The following is a 27000-nucleotide window of genomic DNA, read 5'->3' as shown; positions in this document are numbered from 1 at the left end:
TGTGACATCCGGTTGATATCTAACCTTTTGGGAATACTGAAGGCACTGCTTCCCAAACATTTTCCTTAATTACCGAAAATTACTTATCAGAAAGTGTTACCAAAGTTTGAGGATTACATATCCATTCCTTAAGCACTAGTGTAACTTCAAATAGTGGCTAAATGACTGTAATTCAAGGATAACCAGTATTCTAACAACAATATAATTGAACAGTACTTGTATTTCAACAAATTACCATTGATAATTCATCAGTTTTTGTCTTAATAGGAATATTTTGGGAGGTTTTCAAATATATTTTAGTAAACATGGCAGTCTTCAGGTCAGTTTAAATGTTCCTGTTGTGGTGGGTAATATGTTTTTTGTGTCATTATCCAAAAGGGGAAAAAAACACTTTTGCCCAATTTTGGGTAATGCACCTAGGTTTGGGAAGCATTGACTTAAGGACTGAGGCAAGAAATCTTTATGTCATCTGTAAAATGGCTAGCTTGACAATATTTAATAGCTATTAACCAAATACCCAATCGTTGTGGAATTCCAAAATTGCTTAAACACTCTTGTTCTGTCTTTTTGTTTTATAATGCCTTATGTCAAGGATCTGTACCATCAAAGAACTCAAAAGAGAATTAGGCAGAATGAGAATCCAGTGAATTATTGCTATATATTGCATATAATTGTGCATGCAAATAAAACTAGTTTCCCATATTTTGTGAGTGGGTGGTGGGTTAGCTGCATAAATTACAGAAACTGGCAGAGGCCAATAGATAAAATATAGATTTGTCTTGAAATATAGTCACAGCAGGTAGATAATGATACATATGGCTATGGATCTGTTACAGTATTTGCATTTCACCACTCTAAATCGCAGCTGTTTAGTGAATTTAGGGACCTCCTAGAAGTCTGATGGAATGGACATGTTCCACCTGTAGTTGTATGCGGCAGCTGTTACAGAGCAATGAATTATTTTGGCACTGAAAATTCTCCCGGTTTCTATTTTGAGAAGTAGACATTACAAAGAGCAAAATCAGGAAATAAGAAGTAGCTATTCCCTTTGTATCTGAGGACTTATTAAAATCCTCTGTTGACGTTATTCTTTTCTCCCCCCCCCTCCTTACTACATCTTTGCTTCAGTCTTGCCTAGCTGTTAAAATATGTTTATAGACAACCCTTAGGCTCTTTATAGAGATTCTTTCTCTTCTTTATTAACCCCCCGAGATTCAAGCTAACGCTCTCCAAGTGTAATTTTGTTCACCACATCTCCTTCCAACAGATGGGATTTTCAGAATGCTCTGGAAAGTCAAGTGGAGACAGGAATCTAGTCCTAAAGACAAGAAACATTAGGAGACTGTATATAATGTCTTGGATTTTCCTACAGGATGTGGTAAACGGCGAGAACCAGGGAAACCTAGGCCAGTGGGTTTATGGTTGCTAGATGCCGTTTTCACTTGGCCTTTGGCCAGTATTTGGAAGGGGGGCTATCAGATAATGTACATTGCAGTATAATATTAAGGTAAGCATCCTATTCTGATCCAAAGATCATTCCTAATGGTTTTTAATGAAATGGACACAGTACCTGGTGGCTGCTTCTAGCTTAGTTGCTTTTAAAGAATATCAAGATGCTGAAACTAAAATGTCTCCACTAAAATGGCTGCATTAAAAATTGAGGACCCATGCTGTGCTTATATGGGGGAAAAAATAAAAACAAGCAAGAAACAGATGCTATTTTTAAAAGTTTTATGACGGGTGAGGAATTGTATTTATTGGGAAGTTATAATTAAAACAATATAAATATGGCAGATACAGAATAGGAGAAAAATAAACTTCCAGAGATGGAAGTGTTAGGCAGAAAAGGTGTTAGGCAGAAAAGAGGCGTGCTGCTTTTTATTATCTTGTAAGAAATCCCTGCCAACTTAATTTCTCTGTTCTTGTTGCTCCACAGTGGAAGGGGAGGGGGGGGAATTTTGGATGAATTGGGGAGGCTTTGATTGCATTGAAAACAAAGCTTTCCTCTTTACCCAATGGGTTTCAAGAAGGAAATATCAATTCTGGACTTGGCTTCATGAGTATATACCCTATGATTGCATTGTTTTTTGCATTCTTTCCAAACCCATGGAAGTCAGGACTCTTTAAGTGCGTACATTTGTCTGTTTGTCAAAAGGATAATTCCAAAAATGAAACAGAAATGGATCACATTTGGTGTGGGGGGAAAATGGAATTTGAAAATGTCCAAATCTGAGAAGAGTGTAGGCAACGAAAAAAATCCAGAAAGCAATCCCTGGTGTATCTTTTTGGAAGAGATGGTTTGTTGTTGATTCCTCTATTCCAGGGGTGTCAAACTTGATTTCATTGAGGGCCGCATCAGGGTTGTATTTGACCTCGGGGGGGGGGCAGAGTGGGTGTGGCCAGGGTGGGTGTGGTGAACTCGATGTCACTTGTGTCGGAGTCACCTGCTGGTGAAAATGGACTCCCGAGCTCTGTTTTCGGCTGCCATGGCCCCCTTCAACCCTCTGCCAGTAAAAACTGAGCTCCATTTTTACTGGCAGAGGGTTGCAGGAGGCTGTGGTAACCGAAAATGGAGATCGGGAGCCCGTTTTCGCTGGCAGAAGCACTGTGGGCTAGTCCTTTGCTATTTCCAGGGTGGCCCTGCGGGCCAGATCTAAGCATCTCATGGGCCAGATTTAGGCCCTGGGCCTTGAGTTTGACACCCCTGCTATATTCCATGCCCATATCTTATTCCTTTCTATCTTATGATTTAGAACAGAAAGAGGAAAGAATACCAAGAGTTATCTCTGCATGCTTTCCTTGCCTTGTTTCTGTGACTTTTTCCAAGTAATATCCTTGGAATTTTAGTGTTAACACCAGGAGCCCTGGTTGGGTTGTTGTTTGTTTATTTGTTTGTTTGTTTGTTTTTTTTTTTGGTCCATCAGTTTAATTTTTGTGCCCAGTGTGCATTTTGAACTATTCCCCCGCCCCCCATTTAGGCCCTTTAATCTGTCCTAAACAGTTTGCCGAGACACAAATGATAAAACATTTTGCATTTTTACAACTAGGAGGGGGGAAAAAGCATTTTGAACTATTGATCTCAGGTTGGAACTCTTAAAACTTCCTGCCTTTGCATGTCCATATTGACGTGATTAACTTATGGACAAACAGACATTCCTCAAAAGCACCATACCATACCTGTGTGGCAAAGAGCCGTTTTCACCCTCCCCAGGCTCCAGGAAAGCTTCCAGAGCCTGGGGAGGGCAAAAACCAGGCCTAACGGAAGTCCGGAAACCAGCCATTTCCGGCCTCCAGAGGGCTGGGGGAGGCTGTTTTTGCCCTCCTCAGGTTCCATGAAAGCCTCAGGAACCTGGGGAGGGCGAAAAACAGGCCTACCAGATGTTCGGAAATGGGCTGCTGGCCCAAAATGGGGCACGAGTGTGTGTGTGTGCGTGCATGCGCGGGGGGGCGCATGCACATGTGTAAGGGATGGGCCACAACGGGGAGGCATGCATGCACAGGGGGCATTGCATTATAGGTGTGGGCATGTATGCACGTGACCCCCCCCCCCACCCCGTCCGAAAAAAGTTTTGCTGTCACTGGTCTAAGATATGAAATACCACTCACAGATCCACAAAGTTACAGTTTCCCTCTGCTGGGTCTCCAGAACTAGTTGGTTGATGAACTGTTAGCATATCTTGCCAATCAAAGCTGTTGTAGCCATTAGTTCAATAGAGGGTTTCAAAAATTGGAATTTCACACAGAATGACATGAAATGCCAGTTTTGTGTTTTGAATAACATTTTTGTATTTAAAGTGGGAAGCTTTGTGAAGGTTTGTGTTTGAAATGGTTAAAAAATGAAGTGTGTTTTATACTCCTACATATTGTTATTACCAAAAAAATGAACATTTTTATGGTATATAACAAACATAGATTGATAAAGGTTGCCTGGATACAGGTTGCCTGGATCCCGGAGAGCCTTTTACTTAGTGTGTTATGTATGTCTGGCTTAGACCCTGTCACTATTATACTCAATTGGACTAAATATGAGTTATCTAAATAGATAAACATTTTTTATCTATGAAGTGAATTTCTAGGAACTTAAAAAAGACCTCAAATATTGAAATCATGAATGTTCATATGGTGGTAAAAGACAGAACTGCCATTGTTCACATCCCCAAATTTGGCTGTCCTATTTTACATATTATGAAAATTGAATCATCTGCCTTATTTTCTGTTTTAAAAAATTTCAGGCCATTTTTCAGGGCAATAATAAAATCACAATCAAACAGAAAATCAATAATAGAAGCAAATATCTCTGATAAAAAGCTTTCGTTTGGGCAATAGAATATCTTTCATCCTCCAACTTGGAACATATTTTGATGTATTTTTATCAGATTATTTATTTATTTATATAAAATTGATAGTTTCCAAATAAAAAATATTGTATTACCATACCAACTAGTTATTTCACCGATTTTGTCTGTCTTGCTCTATAAATAATAATTAATTAAGGATGATCCTTGGTGGCGATTGATTGCTAGAACTCCTGCGCTTTCAAGACTTGAATGCTTATTGTTTGCTTGTGAATGAATTTCTCCTCCTGAAACATCAGGGGAGCATCTGCCCACTTGTTCATATGTCCACTCTTCCAATCAAGTTACTGCTGCTGCTGTTTCTCTTGCACTTTTCTGTCCTGACTCATGTGCTTTCTGGCACAAAGCACCGCATTGCAACTGAGAAAAAAACAAAATATAAATGGCCCGAATGAAAACAGCTAAATCCAAGCACTGTCTAGCTATCCAGATCACATGGCTATCTCTAGTTATAGAGACTTAGAATAACTTATACATGCTGAATACATGGACGTACTTTATCATACTCTGCAGTACATGCAGTTAATTTGCAGTTTATCGCTATGATACTTAGATTGTTGCAGTTTTTCTATCCCACAAAATTTGAGCTGAATAGGGATTCCCCCACCACCTGTGAACATCTATAATGATTTTTTTTAAAAAAAGAGAGACATGATCTTTTTGCTCTCAACTAGGTATAGCATGTACTTAGATCCTGTCATGCAAATAGACACTGAAAATACCAAATCTGGAGAAGTTTTTGTTTTAACAATCAGAGAGCTTTTAGGATACAGAAATAGAACGGGAAGGATTTCTGTTTCCTTTCTCAAATTTACCCACGTGTCTTGAGAATTTTTTTAAATGATGTGGAAAATTGGTTGGTTGGTGGATTGATTTCCTGTCTTTATTATTTTTATAAATAACTCGGGGCAGTGAACACACACAATACTCCTTCCTCCTCTTATTTCCCCCATAACAACAACCTTGTGTGGTTGTTTGGCTGAGAGAGAGAGTAAGTGCCCAAATCATCCAGGTTTTCATACTTAAGGCAGAACTACTGTGTTTCCCCAAAAATAAGACAGGGTCTTATTTTCTTTTCTTTTGAACCCTGAAATAAGGGCTTGTCCTTATTATCGGGGGACCCGGCAGAGAGAGGCTCCCTCCGTGCACCATCAATCCCGCCCCTCTGGGGGGAGAATGCAAGCGGCCCAAAGGCGCCAAGCAGCGCTAGCGCCTGTTCCCTCCTCCGCTTGCATGTCTCCCAGGCCTCATCATGTTAATGGGTCAACTTTGCAGGTGAGGCGGATGGATGGGTGGATGAATGGATGGGAGGCAGGCGAGCGCCAAGAACACTGGGGAGAGAGAGAACGAGAGGCAGCTCCCGATCAGCTCAGCTGATCACGGGTTGCGATTAAGGGGCCCAGCTTCCATTAACTGACTGGGGAAAGGAAGGGCTGCTTCTGTGCTGACCACACCCACCCTTCACTAGGGCTTATTTTCAGGAGAGGACGTATATTTATGCCCACCTCAAAAATCAGACTTGGCCTTATTTTCAGGACATGTCTTATTTTTGGGGAAACACGGTAGAACTCACAGTCTCTTGGTTTCTAACCAGCATTTTAACCACTAGACCAAACTGGTTCTTCCTAGGAAATTGGAGACCAATCTCTTAGAGATTATCTTCAATTTTTGAATGTAGTAATCCTTCTTGCCACTTAACTCACCTTCCAGTCCAGCTCTTCTTATATGTTCACTCTTGGTACTGAAGAAACAGATGTTATCATCTTGCCAAGGAGAAGAATAAAATGAATGATAGAAAGTTGGGTATGACAAGCAGGAAATAGGAGAAAGGAAGTAGAGATGCAAAGTTTTTCATTTTATTACTTTATACCCTTTTAGGTCTTGGTTCTGCAATTCCTTGAGGGACCCTATTTTTTTAAAGATAATATGGTGGTGAAATCAGGGTTGCTGATGGATATGGGAGAAAGATGTATTGTAGAAAAAGAAAACTTTGGGATACCATGGGAATAAGGAAGCCTACTAGATATTGCATTATGTTTATGTTTGTCCATTCTCCCACAGTATTGGTTTTATTTCTGGTTAATAGTTATTTTTTAATAATAGATAATTTGTTTTTAACTGTTTTTGCTGTATGACTCCCAGAGTCATGTTTGTGAAATGGTCAGATATATAAATTGGCTAAATAAATAAATAAAATAAAATAAAAGCAGATTTGAGTAGCTATTAAGTGAAATCCATCTGTATCAACAGAGAAGAACAGTGAGACTCAGTTTGTTGGATGTGGCAAAAGGGAACTTTTACTAAGTTTTATAGGAAAAAGCTCAATAAATATTTTCCTTAACCAAAATACTAAATGTTTCATTTAGTTCAATGAAGTCACATTATAAGCTATCATAACATTCTTCCTCTTTTATATCAGTATAAACTGTTTGCCCCTTAAGCGGTCACCAAAATGATTTGTTGATTTTTCTCTAGAAGAACTTGCCATGTAGAGAAAGCTGCTTTCTCACACTTTTTATCGGGGCAGTTATAACTCTGAGATAATACCCTGTGAGAAGTAGTAATGCCTTCTCCGTTTCTTTTTTTCTTTCCTTTTTTTTTATTAGTTTTTTATTATAATATATAATAGTACAATTCAACGTTTTTCGGTTCCGTGGTGTTAACACACATATATACATTAATTACATATTATTTACATAGTATTGCATCTTTGCATTGGTTATAGTTTAAAAGATAGTGCAAATGGTAATGCTCAATTCTATTTAGTCATTATTGATTATTCCTTGTGCCTCTCATGCTATGCATTTTGTTTCTTTTCTCCATTTCTATATAAAGTTATTTACTTTCTTCAGTATGAAACATTTGTGCTACTTGTAAGTAAATTTCTTTTACTGAGCTACCATAGTTGGATTGCAGATATCCAGACAACTGTTAGAAGGCAGCAGATGGTTAGAATTTGCTGTATTCTTTGACATCTATCTATCTATCTATCTATCGATCGATCGATCGATCTATCTATTTATTGTTTATATTTATATACCGCTCTTATCCCGAACGACTCAAGGCGGTGAACAGCCAACAGATAAAACACAAGAAATACAAAATTTAAAACCAGTATTAAAATCCAATTAAATTAATTTGGCCCACAGTTAAAAGCACCCCTGTATTAAAACCCATAATTAAACAGTTTAAAAATTAAAACAATTTAAAAGAGTTTAGGCCAGCCCGGCTTGTTGAAATAAAAACGTCTTTAGGGCACCGCAAAAGGTGCGTAGATCCGGGATCCGCCGTATCTCCGGAGCCAGCTCATTCCAGAGGGTAGGTGCCCCCACAGAGAAGCTCTCCCCCTGGGGGCCACCAGTCAGCATTGTTTGACCGACGGCACCCTGAGGAGCCCCTCTCTGTGGGAGCGTACTGGTCGGTGGGAGGCTATCGGTGGCAGAAGGCGGTCTCGTAAATACCCAGGTCCTAAGCCATGGAGCGCTCTAAAGGTCTTCTGTAGAGAATGTATATGTACTTGTACATATACAAGTAATCCTTGACATATGACCACAACTGGGACTAGAATTTCCTTTGCCAAGTAAGGTGATTGTTAAGCAAGTGATGCCTGATTTTTTTATGAGTTTTTTTGCCACAAATGTTAAATGTTAAATGAATCACTGCAGTTTTTAAGTCAATCACATGGTTATTAAACAAAAAAGGCTTATAAATAAAATCTCATGATCATCTGTACTTTTATAAGTCAGATTTAGTATACTGAAGCTATAGTATTATGATTGTTTCAAGATAGAGCATGTTGTTAATTTAAATAATTTTCTTCTTCTTTTCTTTTTTCAATTAGGAGCCGCAAAATTCAGATAAGAAATATCCCCCCTCAGCTTCGATGGGAGGTAAGTCTGATGATATGAAAGAGAATGTGGGCTTAGCACTCAGCCAGGAATTGTTTTTATTTTTAATTCAAAGAGCTTTGGTATCTTTTGAGATTTGTGTTTCTGACAAAATATAAGAAAATCTCCTCCCTTTGTTTCCCATCTGTCCTCCTGCTGCGACATCTACTAGTACAGAACAAGAAAAATACTACTATTTTTAACCAGATTTTCCAGTTGTGTTGAGTTGTACAAAATAAAGGCAGAATATAAATCTAATAATAATTCCTAGTTGATAGCTATTCTTTTCTATTGTATAAGGATCCAAAATTGTCCCCTATCTCAAGATCGTTAAACAGAGGCTACAGAATGTCATTGATCAAGAGTTACCTGATGTATTAGTTAGCTTTAGAAAGGGGTATGTCACTCGAGATCACATTGCCAATATTAGATGGATCATGGAAAAGGCACATGAATATCAAAAGGATCTATATCAATTACAGAAAAGCTTTTATGACCATTATTTGAAATCATGGAGTTACTTATCTTTGTTTAGCCTTGTAAAAACCAAGACAGAATACAGGTAGTCCTTGAGATATGACAGGCCATTTAATGAATATTTGAAGGTACAACACACACTCCAAAAGCTACATATGAACCCGTTTCAAAGTTACAACTCCTGCAGAGCCCCCATAGTCATTTGCCCTTACGATTGATTCCAGAGATAGTACAGCACACAATACTTCAGTACTACAGTGACAGGGTGCAGTACAGAGGAGGCCCATAGACTTTGGTGAGCCCAAAGGGCAGGGAGCAGAGCATGGAATATCTCAAAGAATGGGTTTGAAACAGTTGCCTACAACAGAAAATGACTAGTACCTCATAATCTGAAATTTGTTTACTGTGATAGGAATCAATTTAGACTCCCTTTCCAGGCTCCTACTAAGAATAGTTAATTGCAGAAATACGTCAGTAATTTCAGTGTGAACTTTGCCTTTTTTTCTTCATTACAACAAACTTGAAATAGGATCTAAAGTGGGATTCAGTTGCTGCAATGAACTGAGTATTCATCATATTTATCACTTATAAACCAATTTATTTCAACATTAAAGTGAGTTCACCTGTCCAAATGTTATAGAACAAGACATTTTGGGTTTGTTCGTTGGGTCAAGTAAAGGTGAATGCAGAAAGGCTTGTAATAATGTATAATTACATTATTTTGATTTGCATTGCCAGTTGAAAGCCTTGGCTGTCTCTAGTTTTTGTTCTTAGTTATAGATTTTTGGGGATAAGTAGAAAATACCTCTTCAGTTTTGTATTGCTTTGTATAATTTTAAGCATGACTTAATCCCTCCCTCTTTTCTATGTCCATGTTTGTGTGTCTTATGTATGCGTATGTTTTTAACAGTAGTTTTTTTAAAAATCTGAATAGGTCTTGGATGGTTTGCTAGCTCAATATGGTACTGTGGAAAACTGTGAACAAGGTAAGTTTTCATGAGAAGGTTTGGGAAATTGAGGTAGTCCTTGACTTATGATGGAACACTCTCCAGCCAAGGTACTTATGACCCAATTCTGAATGGCAGGATGCTTCCCTTTAACAGAAACATGACAACATTTCGGGCACTTAGCACCCAGTCCACATTTATGGCTGTTTGCAACATTCCTTGGTCACATGGCCACAATTTATTGTGTTTTTGCTGAAAGCAGACATTTACTTCTATTTTTTTGCAGAAACACCTCATTGCAAACAATGGGTCTGCTTAATTACCACTGCAAAAAAAGGTTGTAAAATTAGATAAGTTACATGATGACCCACTTTATGCCTGTCGTGACTCATGATCATAATTGGTAAGCTCCGTTGCAGTCGTAAGTAGAAGAAAACCTGTATATCTGCATCTATCTTAGTGCCACAGATTGAAGGAGGAACTTCTAACTTAATTCTAAATTTGTTTACTGCAAAGTAGTTTCACTGAACTCATAAAGACATACATTTGAGGAAATATCTTTGTGTTATTGATTGATTCTGATCAGTGATGAAATCTAAAATTTGTTACTACTGGTTCTGTGGGCGTAGCTTGGTGGTGGTGGGGGTAATGTGACTCGGTGGGCGTGGCCAATTTTTTTTTTTAACTTTTAAAATCATTTTTTCTACAACCTCTTCGGTGAAGAGCTTGTAAGAAAATGCTGTCAAAAGGCTCTGACGATCCCAGCTGAGTTGCCTGATTGGCAGAGGCTTTTTAAAAAGCCTCTGCCTATCAGGCAACTCAGCTGGGATCGTCAGAGGCATTTAAAAGAAAAAAAGGTTTTTTTTCTTTTAAAAGCCTTTGACGATCCCAGCTGAGCCACGCGATCATCAGAAGCTTTTTTTTTTACTTTTAAAAGCATTTTTTGGCCGAAGAGGTTGTAGAAAAAAATGCTTTTAAAAGTTAAAAAAAAAGCCTCTGATGATTGTGCAGCTCAGCTGGGCATGGGGTGGGGGCAGGGATTTTTGCTACCAGTTCTCTGAACCACCTGCCTCCATCGCTACCGGATCAGGCGATCCGGTCTAAACTGGGAGCATTTCACCCCTGATTCTGATTCATCTGATCCTGCATGTTTGCTTACAGTGTATTCCACCTCATTTCTTCAGTTGCTGTTAGTATTTTTTTTTTTAATTTTTCTTTAAGCAAATGTACTCTTTACATGCATTTGATATGCCTTAAGATGCATTTAATACAGTTTTGGAATCAAAAGCGATTCTTGGATATTCTGAAAATACAAAAATTATTGGGTAAAGTTATTTCTAATTTGCGCACATTAGCACAGAAGGCAAGAATGAAGTCAGCATGTATTGGAGTTCTCAAAATTAAATTGTGAAGCATCTCTGTGTGGGATCAGAGTATGGCCATACCACTGCTTTCCTCACCATTCATTGTTTTCCCATACTCAGCAACTCAAACAATGATGGGGAAGTCGAACTCTTTACAGCCACATATGAAGGAAGCACTCTTGAGAACTGTAATTCCTTGAGATGAGAAGATGGAATATAGCCTAGTTGTGTTTAAATCTTAAACAATGACTCTAAATCAATACCAGGATTAAGTTGTAAATCTAAAATAAGGATTTCTAAATAATAGCAATAGTACTTAGATTTATATACCGCTTCACAGTACTTTACAGCCGTCTCTAAGCTGTTTACAGAGTCAGCATATTGCTCCTAACAAGCTGGGTTCTTATTTTACCAACCTCAGAAGGATGGAAGGCTGAATCAACCTTGAGCCAGTGAGACAGCCTCAGCAGAAATAGCCTCCAGTACTGCCTTCTAACCACTGTGCCACCACGACTTCTATAACGATGTGATAAATAATGTAATAGTCTGTTTTTCTCGTATACTTAAGCTATAATGAGTGAGGTTCACACATCCTACTAAACCAAAAATAAACAAGTCATTTTACATGTTTTTGCTATTCTTGGAAAAGTGGAGATTTAGCTACTAATTCTAAGCTATTTTAACCATAAAGGACATTTTAACTACATATATTTTTCTTCCTTTTTTTATTTGCAAGTGAATACGGACAGCGAGACAGCAGTTGTTAATGTCACCTACTCTAACAGAGAACAGACCAGACAGTAAGTTTAAAGCGTTTTATTGGTTATAGGTGTTTCTGGTTTGGTATTTTTGTGTGCGTATAATCCTGCACAGAATACTGAACTCAAAGCTAACAGAAAGATATTTATATTAGCTGGTTCTGACAGGTTGTTAGATCTGCAACATATTTATGGTTTATTTATCTAAGAATCTTTGTCTCATCTAATTATAGTCTATCACTTGTGCATTAAGATATCCTCGATCAGTGCTTCTCTGAAATCTTGGACACGATCAGGGAAAGAGTCTCTGAATTACATATGTCTTTTTCTGGGGCTCTGAGAGAATAGTTTTTTAAAGGAGAACAAATAGATGCTCACAATCAAGGTATATTGTTAGGTACTGCTTATTTTTGCCTGGATAAATTGTTCCATTCTCTACTGGAAGAGAAGGAAGTTCTTAAAATCCTGTCACATATTGTCATCATCATCACTGTCATCCTTCTTTGTGGAGCAGCCCAGGAGTTCTTGCAGAAAAAGGTACTCCAAATAGTTAGGGAAAACTTGTTCTCTAGTAAGTGCATGTAGGAATGCTGCTTTAGTTAAATATTGCTTGTAAGATTAATTAATGGATATTTCTTTCATCAAACAACAAACCAGTTCAGATATGATCTCTGGCAAATTCTGTGACATATTAATTATTAGTTAGCCATCTAAAAGCAAATGTTTCCTATACAGAATTATTTGCTCTCCTTGCTCACTGCTCCACTATGTGGAGGCAATGTGTAGAATTCATGGAACTTGGCAGGAGAATTTTAAACCTAGGTTTCAGATAACAGATTTTAACCGAGTGGCAAATGTACATGTGATGCTTGGTTGCATATAGATTGTCCCATGCTGAGTTTTAGTTAATGTTAACACCCCCATCTATAGTTAGCTTTATGTATTGCAGTCTATTATCAAAGCCATATACAATTCTTGATGTCTTTGGGCTGTTCTCCATTTAAGGTGCTCTCCCTACAGTTTGAGACCACCAGAAAATTAACCCTGCATCGTTTTTGCTGCCCCAGTTCCCAGTCCCAATTTCCTCTGTTCTAGCTTGCAGCTGGGGGGCGGGCAGGCAGGGGAAGGTCAGTATCCTCATTTTCTGTGCACATTCCTTTTAGATATGTTCGGACAAAAGGAGACAAGTTTATTTTATACATATTTACACTTTCTAAGTAAAGAAATCTTAACATGATAAAAAGAATGCATACTACAGAAAAGAAATAAAAAATAGTGAAGCGATCAGGCAGAAAATAATAAGGAAATAGAAAAGAAGCAGTTCTGATCTTATAAAGTTATAAATGCAATTATACTTTGCCCTCTCTCTCTAAAATTGCATCATAATTTCCTTTTTCAACAACCTGCTGCAAAGGGAGGTGAGTTTAGAGAATTAGACATATACTTCCCTGTGCCCCAGTCAGCATAAGCTTAGCCATCTGTCATTACTCAGTGCTCCTTGTGAAGGGTAGAAAGTCCTCCTCTCCTGCCAATCACACTCAGTGTTTGTCAACGATTAATAAAGCTCCTTTTGAATACATATTTTTCTTAAAAGTCTTGTGTTATTTGAATAACAAGAAATGGGTCCCGTTGAGGGATATGCCATGAAATTGCAGAAAATAAGCCTTCCTACCAGCCCTGTTCATTTGTTTCTATTTGGAGATTTGCATAGAGACATAGCAGGTTAACAGAGGAACTCAGAAGGAATATTTCAAAAGGATTTTTAAAACAATCTTTCAGAAAGTCCTATGCTCACCCAGTCCAAACCAAAATGACTAGAGTCACAGGGAATATGGAGCATGTCTGTACTAGTATAAAGTGTTGAATAATTTATGGCTGATCCATCTTCTAAGGTACCCAGACTGTGACAGTATTGGTAAAACATGTCAGGTTATAGTCAAGGTATGATTGGCTGTGTTGCCCGCCTAAGGCAGAATATACTACATAACATCAAAACAGCTAAGGATGGTCTGGCTGCCTCAATTATGGCTGGATTCAAGATGAAGATAATGATTTGCGGACATGGCAGAGAAAAAGGTTTCCAGAGTATTCCTGCCTAGTTTAGGTCCACCTGGAAAAAGGCATTTTGTTCCCTTTGGTACCCTGCACAATTTTTAGTTTTCCAAATGTGTTAGTCATATAAATTTAAAGGAATGTGACCTATTAAGAATAGAATTAACAGAAAAAGTGTGTGAAGAAACCTTAAAAGTGCTATTACCTTATTTTTCAGAGTATAAGACGCACCTTAGTTTTTGGGGAGGAAAATAAGAAAAAAGCTGATTGGTGGGTAGATTGGCCTCCCGGAATACCCCTAGTCAGCTGTTCCCAGAGGTGAATTTTAGCAACAGGTCCCTTGGTTGTGAGCTCTGTGCCTTACTTTTTTTTTTTTTTTTGCTTTTTTTTTTTCCTGCCTCTGAAACTTCTGAAACTCTGTTTCAGAAAAAACTTTTTTTTTCCGCTCTGAAAGCCTCCGAAACAGAGCTTCAGAAAAAAAGCCTCTGAAGCTCTGTTTGGGGGCTCCTTTTCTGAAGCTTCATTTCTAATGCTTTTTTCAGCCTCTGAAACCTCCATTTGAGAAGCTGGGCAGGGCTACATTCGGAGTATAAGACGCACCCAGATTTTCACCCTCTTTTTTTGGGAAAAAAGGTGCATCTTATACCCCGAAAAATCCAGTATATAGAAATCATTTAATCACCCAGACATAGATGATGTAGAAATAATATGTAATAACTGGATCAGCAGAATAGAAAAGAAAGAATTAGAGAAAATCACAAAATACCCAAGACTGCAACTAGAAATAGCATGACTGGCAAAAGAAAGCAAAGATAGTGCCAGTAGTGATAGGTGCCTGGGTGTAATCCTAAAACATCTAAAGCACCACTTGAACATCATTGGCATTGACAAAAACGCTATCAGTTAATTGCAAAAGGCAGTTTTACTTAGAACAGCTTATATCCTGTGACAATATCTTTATCACCATCAAACAACGTCCTATCCCAGATCCGTGGAAAAGACTCAATGAATGGATAAAAATGCCCAATCCAGCCAAAGCAATTGATTGATTGTGCAATGAAGTATAATAATAATGATAGTAATAGTAATAGTAACAATAATAATAGAAGGATTTCCCTACTTTGAATTAATAGTCAACTAAAAGAATTTCCCATGTATTACATTTTCATTTTCCTTTGACAAAATAAAAGAGCAGACAAGAAAAAAAAAAGATTGCATTGGTTGTGAGATGGGAATGTGGTTTTCAGTTTATCAGTTTAGAAAAGGCTTACTATACTATGATTTTAAAGTAGCTTTGTTGGCTTTTCTTTATCCTTTTGTATAGTATTGGTTTTAATGTAACTTTACACTTATTTTCCCCATAATGTATATCCAAGGTTGGCAGCAAAATGCCCATAGCTGTTCAAATGAGAGAAATTGCTAAATTTTGCAAGCCTCTGTTTTTTCATATATGAACTCATGTGTTACTCAATGAGAATGGTGAAAAAATCCTTTTAGGGTATTTTTTTCTAAAGATTCTTTGATTCCTTTTGCAAGCTTTGGCATGGCTTCTAGATTGCTGAGACCATTTTGGGATAGATGGTGTTCTTTATTCTACATGAGTGTTGGATTCCTGAAGGCTTCAGGACTGATATATAAGATATAATTAAGATATTTAATAATAAAATTGCTAACCCAGGCTGATGATACCTTGTCCCTTTAAAACTCCTTCCTAACTACCATAGCATAACCTGCCCTCTCACAGATTAGTTTTCCATCCATTTTATCTCTCTTTTTCTTCTCCAGAGCTATCATGAAACTTAATGGACATCAACTGGAAAACCATGCATTGAAAGTCTCATACATACCTGATGAACAGATTGTGCAGGGTGCAGAGAATGGACGTCGAGGTGGTTTTGGAACACGGGGTGCCCCACGGCAAGGTTCTCCTGTGGCTTCAGGAGCTCCAGTGAAACAGCAACCAGTAGATATCCCCCTTCGGCTTCTGGTTCCTACCCAGTATGTGGGAGCCATTATTGGTAAAGAAGGTGCCACCATCCGCAACATAACCAAACAGACACAGTCCAAGTAAGACGTTGTTTTGTTAGCAAGCATTTTAGCTGCTTCTTTTTCACATGTTGCTAAATTCCATACAGGGCACAAAGCAAATCCAATCCAGAAAATTAGATTTTGGCTAATGCTCCATCTACACTTGGCATCTAATTTATGAGAATCAGCCCAGGATCAGTTTGAAATTTGGATTGAAATGGGTTTTCTAATCTGTTTCATTGCTTAAAATTGGCAACTGAAAAGGAAAGCAAAAAATCTTCAGAAAACAAAAAATTCCTTCCCAGGGTTAAGATGAGGCTAAGATGAAAGAACCACCTTGAAGATTTTAGTTGCCATTTATTTTTTTATAATTATATATACATCTCTGACTGTAAAAAGGGGGTCATTAAAGTAAAATAGATAAATAAAGACTGAAAGAAATATTTCCACAAAGGCAGTAAAATATAGAACATATGTATATATATCCTGTTTCCCCGAAAATAAGACATCCCCTGATAATAAGCTCAATCGGGCTGTTGAGCGCATGCACTAAAATAACACCTCCCCCCAAAAAAAGCCCTCCCCCAAAATATTTAAACGCATGTACAGTTGGTCCCCACCATTTCCTCTGGTTAGGGAGACTGCTGAAAATCAGATAAGATGGCAAGAGGAGCCCTGCCTTGCTCCACCCGCCCCAAAATAATAAGATCTCCCTGAAAATAAGGCTTGGTATAAGCATGCTATTTCCTTTTGAATAAGCAGAATAAGAAGAGAAAAATAAGAAACAATCAAATTTCATTAACTACTTTTACTTAATTAAAAAGAAATCTAAGAAAACAAATGCATCCTCAACAACCCAACGTGGATATAAATAAGAATCTGAATCTTGAACATTATCCTTAAACAGAAAAATTCCTATTTCCCCTGTTCTTCTTTCAAGGAATGTATATTGCTGTCACTCCCCTTTTCCCCTTCCCACACTAACCCTATAATATTGCTGAGGTCCCATAGTGACCATAGTAATTCAATAAAAATTTCAAGCAAGGATTACAGAGCCATAATCCAAAACTCAAATCCAGTATTATTCTGTCTGTGTCCTCCAACTCTGGTTTTATAGTTTGCAATAGATCTGCAGGGCATTAGATGGAAAGTTGTTTTGTATTACTCTGCTTTCAAGTTTTGTTTTGTTCCTTATTGTGTTCCCTATGAGAATGAATTGGGAGTTATTCGAGTTTCAGCATTTCTGTTGCTAAAGTTTGCTTCATAGTATATGAAGCATATTTAACCTATATATAGGTTAAAGTAGATAACCAAGATAATTCAGATCAGTGCAGCTTATTGTGATTAATCTTTATTATGGTTCTTTAAAATTAGATGCCTTGAAACCATGAATTATAAAAATGGCTTCTTCTTTTTTAAAGGCAGTTGTACACAGTATAGGATTAGGATGATATAATAAACTATAGATAATTAGTTTACAATTATCTATAAGAGGGAGGTTACAATGTTGCTATAGCTATTCTGCTAAACTGGAGTTTATAAGCCTCAATATTCTTCATGTTGTTCAGCACTGCACCCAAAGATGGTCACTATGCCAAAGAAGTCTCACTGTAACTGAGACTTTATGGGTTTCATAATGTCCATCTAGTGCAGGGGTCAGCAACCTGCGGCTCTGGAGCCGCATGTGACCCTTTCACCCTTCTGCTGCAGCTCCCTGGCACTCAAAATAAGTGTCACAACCGCTAATGTGCAAAACCCGTCGGCATGTGATTTATTGAGCTTTTCAACCCCCGGTAGGCTAACCATGGATAAATCCAAGAAAGGAAAAGTTTCAGAAGAAAACAATTAATTCAACTACATATGCTAGTTTTGTAGCCTCTCAAGAAATAGTCAGGCACAGGAAGGGTTTTGTGGCTCCTGGTGTTTTCTTTTCTGTGGGAAATGGATCCAAATGGCTCTTTGAGTGTTTAAGGTTGCAGACTCCTGATCTAGTGTATGTTGTCCTAGCACTTAACATTTATATTTCTATCACAAAATTGGGTATTTTCAAATTCTATTAACCTTGATTTTCATCAATTTTACAATATTATTACAATATTTGTTATAATATTGTAATAACTATAATAACGGTGATTGTTGTATCACATTATTTTGTCGTATACTGTTTTATCTTTCTAATAAGATGCTTCCATTATTTTGTAGATTACTCAGTGGCCTGTATATATTGGGCTATCTAGAGGAAGTGAATATAATTAAAATACATATGCACCCAAATTGGGAATAAATGAGAAATGAGGCATTTGAGATATTTTGTAAAGATAAGGAATTCAAGGTTTTGAAGCATCTTATGTCCTTTTAATTGGTTTCTGATTCCTTGGATATATAGCAATATTCAAGTGTTCAAATTGGATGATTTCTTGCTTTTCTTTGAATTCACCGTAGAATTGATGTGCATCGGAAGGAAAATGCGGGGGCGGCTGAGAAAGCAATAAGCATCCATTCAACTCCAGAAGGCTGTTCTGCTGCTTGCAAGATGATCTTGGAAATCATGCAGAAAGAGGCAAAAGACACCAAGACGTAAGATAGGCCATTGCCACGTTTGGCAGGCCTTTTTAGAAAGGCTACCCAGAATTATTATTTTTTTCTAGCATTATTCCATGAAATCTTTTCCAATGAAAGGCCAAGAAAATGGGAGATTCTGTAGCCAGTTTGTTTTGCTTCTGACTACTTGCTACCAGGTTCTTTTCTTTCACAAGTCAGTTGGATTTCATGGATACTGTCTATGAGAAGTAACTCAGTAGATATATTGGCTCCTTTAAGATGAATACCTGCATACATCTTGCATTTTTTGTTCCCTAACTTTGAAACTCGGGAGAAACTATGCAAATTAAGAATGATACAAAAGTTTACTTAAATGTAAATAGAGCAATGATAGTAAAACCAAAACAGGTTTCTTAAGTGATACAGGTGGTCCTCACTTAGTAACAATAGTTGGGACTAGCAACTTGGTTGTTATGTGAAACAGCTACTAAATGAAACCATCACTATGCTTATGATATTACTTCAACTTTATTGATTTGTGAAGATCATAAATGCAGGCATTGGTTGCAAAGTTTTCAGCACTGTCGTAACTGCAAACAATTGCTGTGCAAGGCAGTTGCCTACTGCCTGGAGGTCCACCTGGTCCATTTTTATTGATACCAACTGCCTGGCCATGATTCTCCACTGTTTTAGATAATCCTTATTGGAAAGGCAGGTGATTGAAGTGGGGGACTTTTCTGCATGCCCAGCAAATAATCTGACACTGAGTTTGAATTCACTTAATTTATTTTACATACACCAGTGCTGATGAAGTACCTCTGAAAATCCTAGCCCACAACAACTTTGTAGGACGACTAATTGGCAAGGAGGGCCGCAACCTGAAGAAAGTGGAACAGGACACAGAGACAAAGATCACCATCTCCTCGTAGGTTTTTTGTTATTTCCCCCTTTACTTTTAATGTAGTTACGAACTTTTTGAGCTTTCCTGTTCTGATGGAGAATATACAAACAATCTGTGTTTGTGTGCATATAATAACAATCCTATTCAGCCCTCAGCCCCATTTGCCAGGTTTTTTTTTTTTTTTTGACAAGTAGTCATCTACTTCTGCAAAAATAAGGGGCTAATGTACAAATAAACTTCTGAATGGATGCCTTGGCCTCTGAATCCATTACCAATTGACGTAGAAGGCAAAAGGCTGAAAAATAATTGAGTAGGATTATGGGACCAGAGAAAGCTCCTTTACCATCTAAGTATTTTGGAGGAACAAATTGTGGAATTTTGTCTCCCAGCCTGTAGCCATTATATATCAAAAAGATTGCCTAATATGTAGGAGTTCCTGTGAGCCATGCCTTTCCTTGCCTTGGAAAATAATGCCAGAGCATGTAACAGTGCTACCTACTTTTAAATGAATATTGCTAGAATTACATGACAGAGAAGATTCTTGGGGCACTTTCTTTGATAAACTGGTTGAACTGAATGCAGAAATGGAGTCTGAAAGATTCATCAGGCAAGGGTTTTTGACAGAACCACTTTTTTGTTTTGATGTTCCCACTCAGCCTTCAGGATTTGACATTATACAATCCTGAAAGGACTATCACTGTGAAAGGCTCCATCGAGAATTGCTGCAGAGCAGAGCAAGAAATTATGAAGAAAGTGAGGGAGGCGTATGAGAATGATGTAGCAGCCATGAGTGTAAGTGTGTTTGTACCTATTTTGGTTCATTCTTTAAGATTCAAGTCTGTTTATTGTACCATATTTGCCACAAGTTAGGCTGTCTGTCCTTTATAAATTAATGGGAAGATATATTACATCAAAAGACTCACCCATCATTAACATCATTTGCTCTGAGATGATCTCCTTCATTGAAGTCAGGAATAAAGAACGTAGTGGAACTGAATCTAATCTGAGTAGGAGAAAATATTGGTGAAATTATTGGGGGAAGATGCACATAACTGGCAAAGTGTGCAGATTCTATCCCTTTCATTGTACACTCGCCTCACTCTGTAGACTCCCTGGCTTCCCAGTCTTAAATTTATTTATTTATTATTTATTTATTTTATTTTATTGAATTTCTATACCGCCCTTCTCCCGAAGGACTCAGGGCGGTGTACAGCCAGAAATAAAACCATAACAAAATAAAAATTAAAAGCAATTAAAACAAATAAATTGGCCAAAAACTCTAATAGAAGAAATCATGAAGAAATATAGAACATTTTCTGACTGGAAAGGTTCACAGTCAAAAGAGGCTACAGAATAGTCTTCAATTTACAACACAACAGGGGTGGGTTCTACTTACCTTTACTACCGGTTCGCAATGGGGCCGCGCGCTTTCGCTTCGCTCGTGCACGCACATACACTATTTTGCGCAGAAGCATTTTGATGACGTCAGGGTCGGTGGGCAGAGCCTCCCTCCGGGTTTTACTACCGGTTCTATAGAACCGGTGCGAACCGGCGGCAACCCACCATTGAACCACAGCCAGAATTTCTGCTGCTAGGCAAGGTGATTGTTGAGTAAGTTGGGCCCACTTTTATGATCTTTTTTGCCACAGTTAGGTAAATCACTGCAGTTATTAAGTGAATTATATGGTCATTCAACAAATCTGATTTCCCCTATTAAATAAATAGCTCACAGGACACTGAGCCATTGTAAATACATGCTAATTGCCAAGTGCCTGAATTTTGATCATGTGACCATGGGGATGCTCCAATGGTTGTATGTAACTTTTTTCAGTGCTGTTGTAGCTTTGAAAGATTGCTAAACAATTGGTTGTAAGTTGAGACTACCTGTATAAAGTAATGGGAAGATATATAGCAGAGAATAACAACCTCGTCTTCCTTGGCACAGGGCCTGGTTATTTGAGAAACCACTTCCCTTCAGTTTTTTTCTGTCCACTTGTAAATTTGAGCAGGGAAGACATGCTGCAGATCTCTTTAATTAAATGATGCCATCTTGTGAGACCAAGGATGTGTGCCCCTGTGTCATGGCCCCCACCCTACAGAACAGGATTCCCCCCCCCCACTTTAAGACCTGACTGTTCCCAAGCCTAGGGTTTACTTTAATCTGTTTTCTCTGCATTTCAGGGGTGGCAGGCTATGTTATATATATATATTATTGTTCTACTTGTTTTAGTCTAGGCTGCCTATTTATAGGGGTTCCATTTTAATTGTTAAGCCATCTTCCGGGTGGCCATAACACTTTAATAAATTAATTAACATAATAATAAAGCAGACTCAAACTTTTTAAAGCATAATTCTAAAGGAATTATGGACCATCTTGAGAATGACGTATAAAAATAGAAACATCACTTCAAAGCAAGAGCTTTCAAACATAATATTAAATATGCTGTTTTTTAAAAAAACGAGGTGATCTTTGCTGTAAGCATTTCAGAGTTATTAGCTGAGTCCCAGCTAACTCTGTTCTAATGAAAAAAAATAATAATAAACATCCCCTTCCCCTTCTCTTTGTCTTGTTTTCTCGGTTTTTATTTTAGCTACAGTCACACTTGATACCTGGTCTCAACCTCGCTGCTGTTGGTCTCTTTCCTGCCTCTTCCAATGCAGTGCCGCCTCCTCCAAGTAGTGTCTCTGGAGCAGCTCCATATAATTCTTTTTTGGTAATGTTGAGATCTGTTTCTACATAAGCAACTCGTAGTATAGAATTGTCAGTCACTTAAACTATACAAAAAAGAGGCAGTTTATCTCGGTGGAATGTTTGTATAGCTTCCACTAAGCTGCACATTTGATTCCCACTAAATTTGGTTACATCCAGCAAAATGTATATAATGCATCCTTAGATGGGTGTTTCTAGATGTTGAGAATCTTTTTTTTTCTTTTGAGGTTTGTATTTTATTTCATATGGAACGTCATGTCTGGATACAAGATTGGATAGTTGCAAAATGGACAAGATTTTTAAAGTGGGGGGAGATCAGGTGTTTCACTGATTCTTGTAATGTCAGTAGTGTATCAGAAAAGCATGTACAATAGCAATAGTATTTAGGTGTTTATACTGCCCTGTAGCACTTTTCAGCATTCTCTGGGCAGTTTATAGTTTAGGCACTATTTGCATATTGGCCCCAGATCTGGGTCCTCATTTTACCAAACTTAGAAGGATGGTAGGCAGCCTTTAGCCTCTTCAGGATCAAACATAAGGCTGTAGGCAGAGTTTGCTTACAATACTGCACTTTAACCACTGCGACACAAGGGCTCCTCAATACAATACATTTCATTTCAATGAGGTTTATATATTTGCTTCTGAGCATGAACACTGTAAAGCAGTGGTCACCAACCAGGGGTCCATGGATCCTTGGTGGTCCGTGAGAAAATTTTGGTGGCTCGCAGAAACATCATTTGCATTTTTATATTGCACTAAATACTATTTATCTTTTAAAAAAATTCATATTAGTGGTCCACGGGATTTAAAATTATGAATTTAGTGGTCCCTGAGTTCCAAAAGGTTGGTGACCCCTGCTGTAAAGAGATGGTTTGACTGAGCTTTCATAACCACCATTCTAATTTGTTGCTTCCTGTTACTATAAAAACTTCAATCCTGTTTTATCTCTAGCCAAATTCACATATCATTTCTCCCATCTGCATTTATCATCTTCATCATCATTCGTTCCTTTCATGCTGAGTTCACTAAACTTGCACTAAACATGTAATGGTAACATTGCATTTCAGCCCGTAATGGATAGTAGTAGAAATTTGTTTTTAGCCTATCAGATTGTCAATTGAGAATGCCCAGTTTCTCTGACATTGATTGGTATTCATAAAATTACTTTCTTGGCAGCCTCCTGAGCAAGAGACTGTACATGTTTTCATCCCTGCCCAGGCTGTAGGTGCAATCATTGGCAAGAAGGGCCAGCACATCAAACAGCTCTCCAGATTCGCAAGTGCCTCAATCAAGGTGCCTATACCTTTCTGTTGCTTCAATGCTTTAATCTTTGCTAGCTAGTAATTGTTGTGAAACTTTTTGTGCAATAGCTACAGCTGTATTGGTTTTTGAAAACAAGGCAGAAACTTCCTATTAGTGTCTCTCTGATTGCACTGGTGAAATTAATAATGTATTTTTAACCTGTTCGTAAGAAAATCTGGAAACGCTTTTGGAAGGACATCACCATCACCATTGATTTTTTAAAAAAATAAATCATAATTCTTACTTTCACAACTAAATCAATCCTCCCTGCTCAGTTTGGGCATTGTTGTTAGACAGATTAGTATTTCATTTCATTGCCTCTTTTTGTCTTCTTTAGATTGCTCCTCCAGAGACTCCAGATTCCAAAGTGCGTATGGTGATAATTACTGGACCTCCAGAAGCCCAATTTAAGGTTTCTTTCTTCTGTGAATTATATAGAGAGGAAGTTACAATTATGGAAATGTGTTTCTTTCTTTCTAAAATGTCATTCTTTAGCATGGCTCCCAGAATGAAAGCATCATAGAAAGAAATTGTAACAAAAACAAAGCCATGCCCAAAGTTCTGCAAGTGGTCCTTGTTTAGCAACTGCCTCATGTAGTAGCTGTTCGCAGTTATGACTGTGATGAAAGAGTTAACTTCGTGACCATTCTTTGAATTTATAACCTTTGCAGTTCGCTAAAGCAAACAAAGGCTGAAGTAAGATTGTAATCACAGTTGCGGTTTCACTTAGTAACCACTTTGCTGAATGATGAAGTTGCCAGTCCCAGTGGTGGTCACTAAACAAGGAGTACCTGTACAGAAACCAGACTGATAGCCTGCTACTCCAGGACTGTATGCAATCCTCAGAATCCTTTTAGAAGTTATTGCCAGATGTTAATGTTTAACATGACAGAAATCAGAAAATACTAGTTTTAAGTATATTGAGTTTGTGCACAGCTGTTAACTTTGTGTTCTGCTACCCCATTTAATTATGTTTATTATTTAAGTATCACTATTACCATTCCTAGAGAGGAAGTCTGGTTTAGTGGTTAATGTATCAGTCTAGAATGTGAACTGTAGTCTTGCTATATGGGACTATATGATGCCAGCTGGGTGACTTTGGACCAGTGTCTCTCATCTCTAGGAAGAAGGAGGCAAAGGCATATTGCTTCCAAAAATCTTGCCAAGAAAACTGCAGGGATTAGTTACTAAGAGTCAGCAATGATTTGAAGGCACCCATAGATATTGGCTTACAATCTAGGTTTAGAGAACAAACAATAAGAAGGATGAGCTAGTTTGGTATGCATTTATATCAGGTATCAATTACCGTATTTTTCGGAATATAAAATGCACCGGAGTATAAGACACAGATTAGTTTTTTTGGGGGAAAAATCTGCCTACCAGGTATTCATCTGGCTAGAGTCCTTAGTCTGGTCAGCTTCAGCACATTAGTTTGCTGGTTTTGAGCGCGCACATTTTTTATCCCCTGCTTATCCTCAGTTTCTAAAGCACAGCTGAGAGGGAGCAGCAATGAGAAAAGTAGGCAAAATCGCTAGTGCCTCATTAGGGCTGAAAAAAAGCTTCTAAAGCACAGCTCAGAGAGCACTTCATTCGCTAGCGCCTCATTAGGGTTGAAAAAAAGCTTTGAAAAAGCTACATTCAGAGTATAAGACACACCCAAATTTTCAGCCTCTTTTAGGGGGGGAAAGTGCGTCTTATATTCCGAAAAATACGGTAATACCGCTCTTCCCGTATTAGATAAAGCTAAAAGATGTTGTAATTTCAGAGGAAATGGACCACCTATTTAATCGCTCTTTGGTGGTTTGATTTCTTTCAGGCTCAAGGACGAATTTATGGAAAGCTGAAAGAGGAGAACTTTTTTGGGCCCAAAGAGGAAGTGAAACTTGAGACGCACATCCGAGTCCCTGCCTCAGCAGCAGGAAGAGTCATTGGCAAAGGAGGCAAAACAGTGAGTGCAGGATTGGGCTGTGGAAAGAGACCTGAGAATGGGTTGTTTCATCTGTGGCCCAAGATGGGGTATTAAATAATGGACGGTCAGTATAATGCAGATCTTTCTCCCAAATGCCTGATAACTGAAGCACAGTTAAAATTTAGGACACGCTTCAAATTGCTACCTGTAGAAGGTTCTGAGGAGATTTAAACATTAACATCAGGCTATATTGTGGTTCCTTATATTGTTTAAATTAGCTTTTGATGCAGAGCAATGTGAAAGCAGTCAGAAACCAAGATCTGAGATCAGATTGGAGGGAGATCTACCATCTACCATTTTAAGTTACGATGGGACTGTCCCAAAGCTACTTATGACCCAGTTTCAGCGCTTCATTGGTTGTGCTCCCTCTTTCCCCTGTGGTCACATAGCCACATTTCAGGCACTTGGGAAGCAGCTTATCTTTATGACCAGTTGCAGCATTCCACAATTTATGACTTTCACTGGTTTCCAGCTTTTTTGGCTGGTTTCTTGCAAGAAATAGTCATAGATATACATTGATTCGTTAAACAGCCACCCTGTTCACTTTATAACCACAGCATTTGCTTAATCACCACTGCAAAAGTTGTAAAGTTGGATCTGGTCACACGGGTGTCTCAACGTATGACCATCAGGATTTAGGATAGAAAGTCCAGGGTCTATTATGGTCCTAGTTTGCTTACTGTTTGTACTTTTTAGCAAGCAAAATACTGTTTGTGGTGTTCTATGGTCATGAGAAAGACAACTCATAGTTTGAAATCTTAATTATGATAATTATAAATCCCGATTATACCTAAACTAGTTTTCAAATATATAGTCCCATATAAAATTAGTCTTCTAGATTTACAATATAAATTTTTAAGACTGACTTCATGGTTGGCCTTAAAACGTTGCATGCTTCGCTGGTTTTAACTTGAAGTGTTGCACTAGCTTAGCCAACTGTGCCTTATTTATTAAGCTTTAACTTCTTTAAAAACAAAACTAAGTGTGGGCCCATGTTTTAATGTATATAAAAGTAAGAACACTGACGGTAATGGCACAATTTCAAAATGCTGACTAATTCTTTTTAAGTTTCTGCATATCTGATTATCAGCAAGCTGGAATTGTGTGTCCTAATAGAGTGGGACATGACCACAAAATAGGGTATTTGCAAAGCTGTTGGTTCTTTTCAGTATAGAGTAATTAGCATTTTGAATCATGGTGGTGCAGTGGTTAGAATGCAGTACTGCAGGCGACTTCTGCTGATTGCCGGCTGACTGCAATTTGGCAGTTCAAATCTCACCAGGCTCAAGGTTGACTCAGCCTTCCATCCTTCTGAGGTGGGTCAAATGAGGACCAAGATGGTTGGGTGCCATAGGCTCACTCTGTAAACTGCTTAGAGAGGGCTGTAAAGCACTGTGAAGGGGTATATAAGTCTAAATGCTATTGCTATTGCTATTTTAAATGCCGTCAAATTATTTCACTTTTTGTCTCTAGGTCAATGAACTTCAGAACCTGACAGCAGCTGAGGTAGTTGTTCCCCGGGATCAAACCCCTGATGAGAATGAGCAAGTCATTGTCAAAATCATCGGACATTTCTATGCTAGCCAGGTAGCAACTAATACAGATCACTGTGTACTATGCTAACATAGGCTCGTCTAGCATCAGAGTTGATGCTAGACAAGGAGCAGGCAGCTTGTTGTGACATTCATTTTCTCAGCCCCTTTTTGGCA

General features: G+C 38.1%; 1 protein-coding gene across 1 annotated transcript in view; it reads left to right on the top strand.

Annotated features, from left to right (window-relative positions):
• The window catches only part of IGF2BP1 (insulin like growth factor 2 mRNA binding protein 1), an 82338-nt gene that overhangs the window by 43630 nt on the left and 11708 nt on the right, over window positions 1-27000 (top strand). The window contains exons 3-14 of the mRNA XM_034415506.3: window positions 8197-8245; window positions 9654-9705; window positions 11767-11830; window positions 15626-15907; window positions 18311-18445; window positions 19212-19334; window positions 19967-20102; window positions 21902-22024; window positions 23197-23313; window positions 23660-23734; window positions 25139-25270; window positions 26765-26878. Of these exons, the coding sequence (XP_034271397.1) occupies window positions 8197-8245; window positions 9654-9705; window positions 11767-11830; window positions 15626-15907; window positions 18311-18445; window positions 19212-19334; window positions 19967-20102; window positions 21902-22024; window positions 23197-23313; window positions 23660-23734; window positions 25139-25270; window positions 26765-26878 (1402 nt within the window). The remainder of the gene's footprint in view (window positions 1-8196; window positions 8246-9653; window positions 9706-11766; window positions 11831-15625; window positions 15908-18310; window positions 18446-19211; window positions 19335-19966; window positions 20103-21901; window positions 22025-23196; window positions 23314-23659; window positions 23735-25138; window positions 25271-26764; window positions 26879-27000) is intronic.

The sequence above is a fragment of the Pantherophis guttatus genome, chromosome 4 (genome assembly GCF_059756535.1).
Source record: "Pantherophis guttatus breed Tessera chromosome 4, ASM5975653v1, whole genome shotgun sequence".
Lineage (NCBI taxonomy): Eukaryota > Metazoa > Chordata > Lepidosauria > Squamata > Colubridae > Pantherophis > Pantherophis guttatus.
This window is presented reverse-complemented; position numbering and strand designations above follow the sequence as displayed.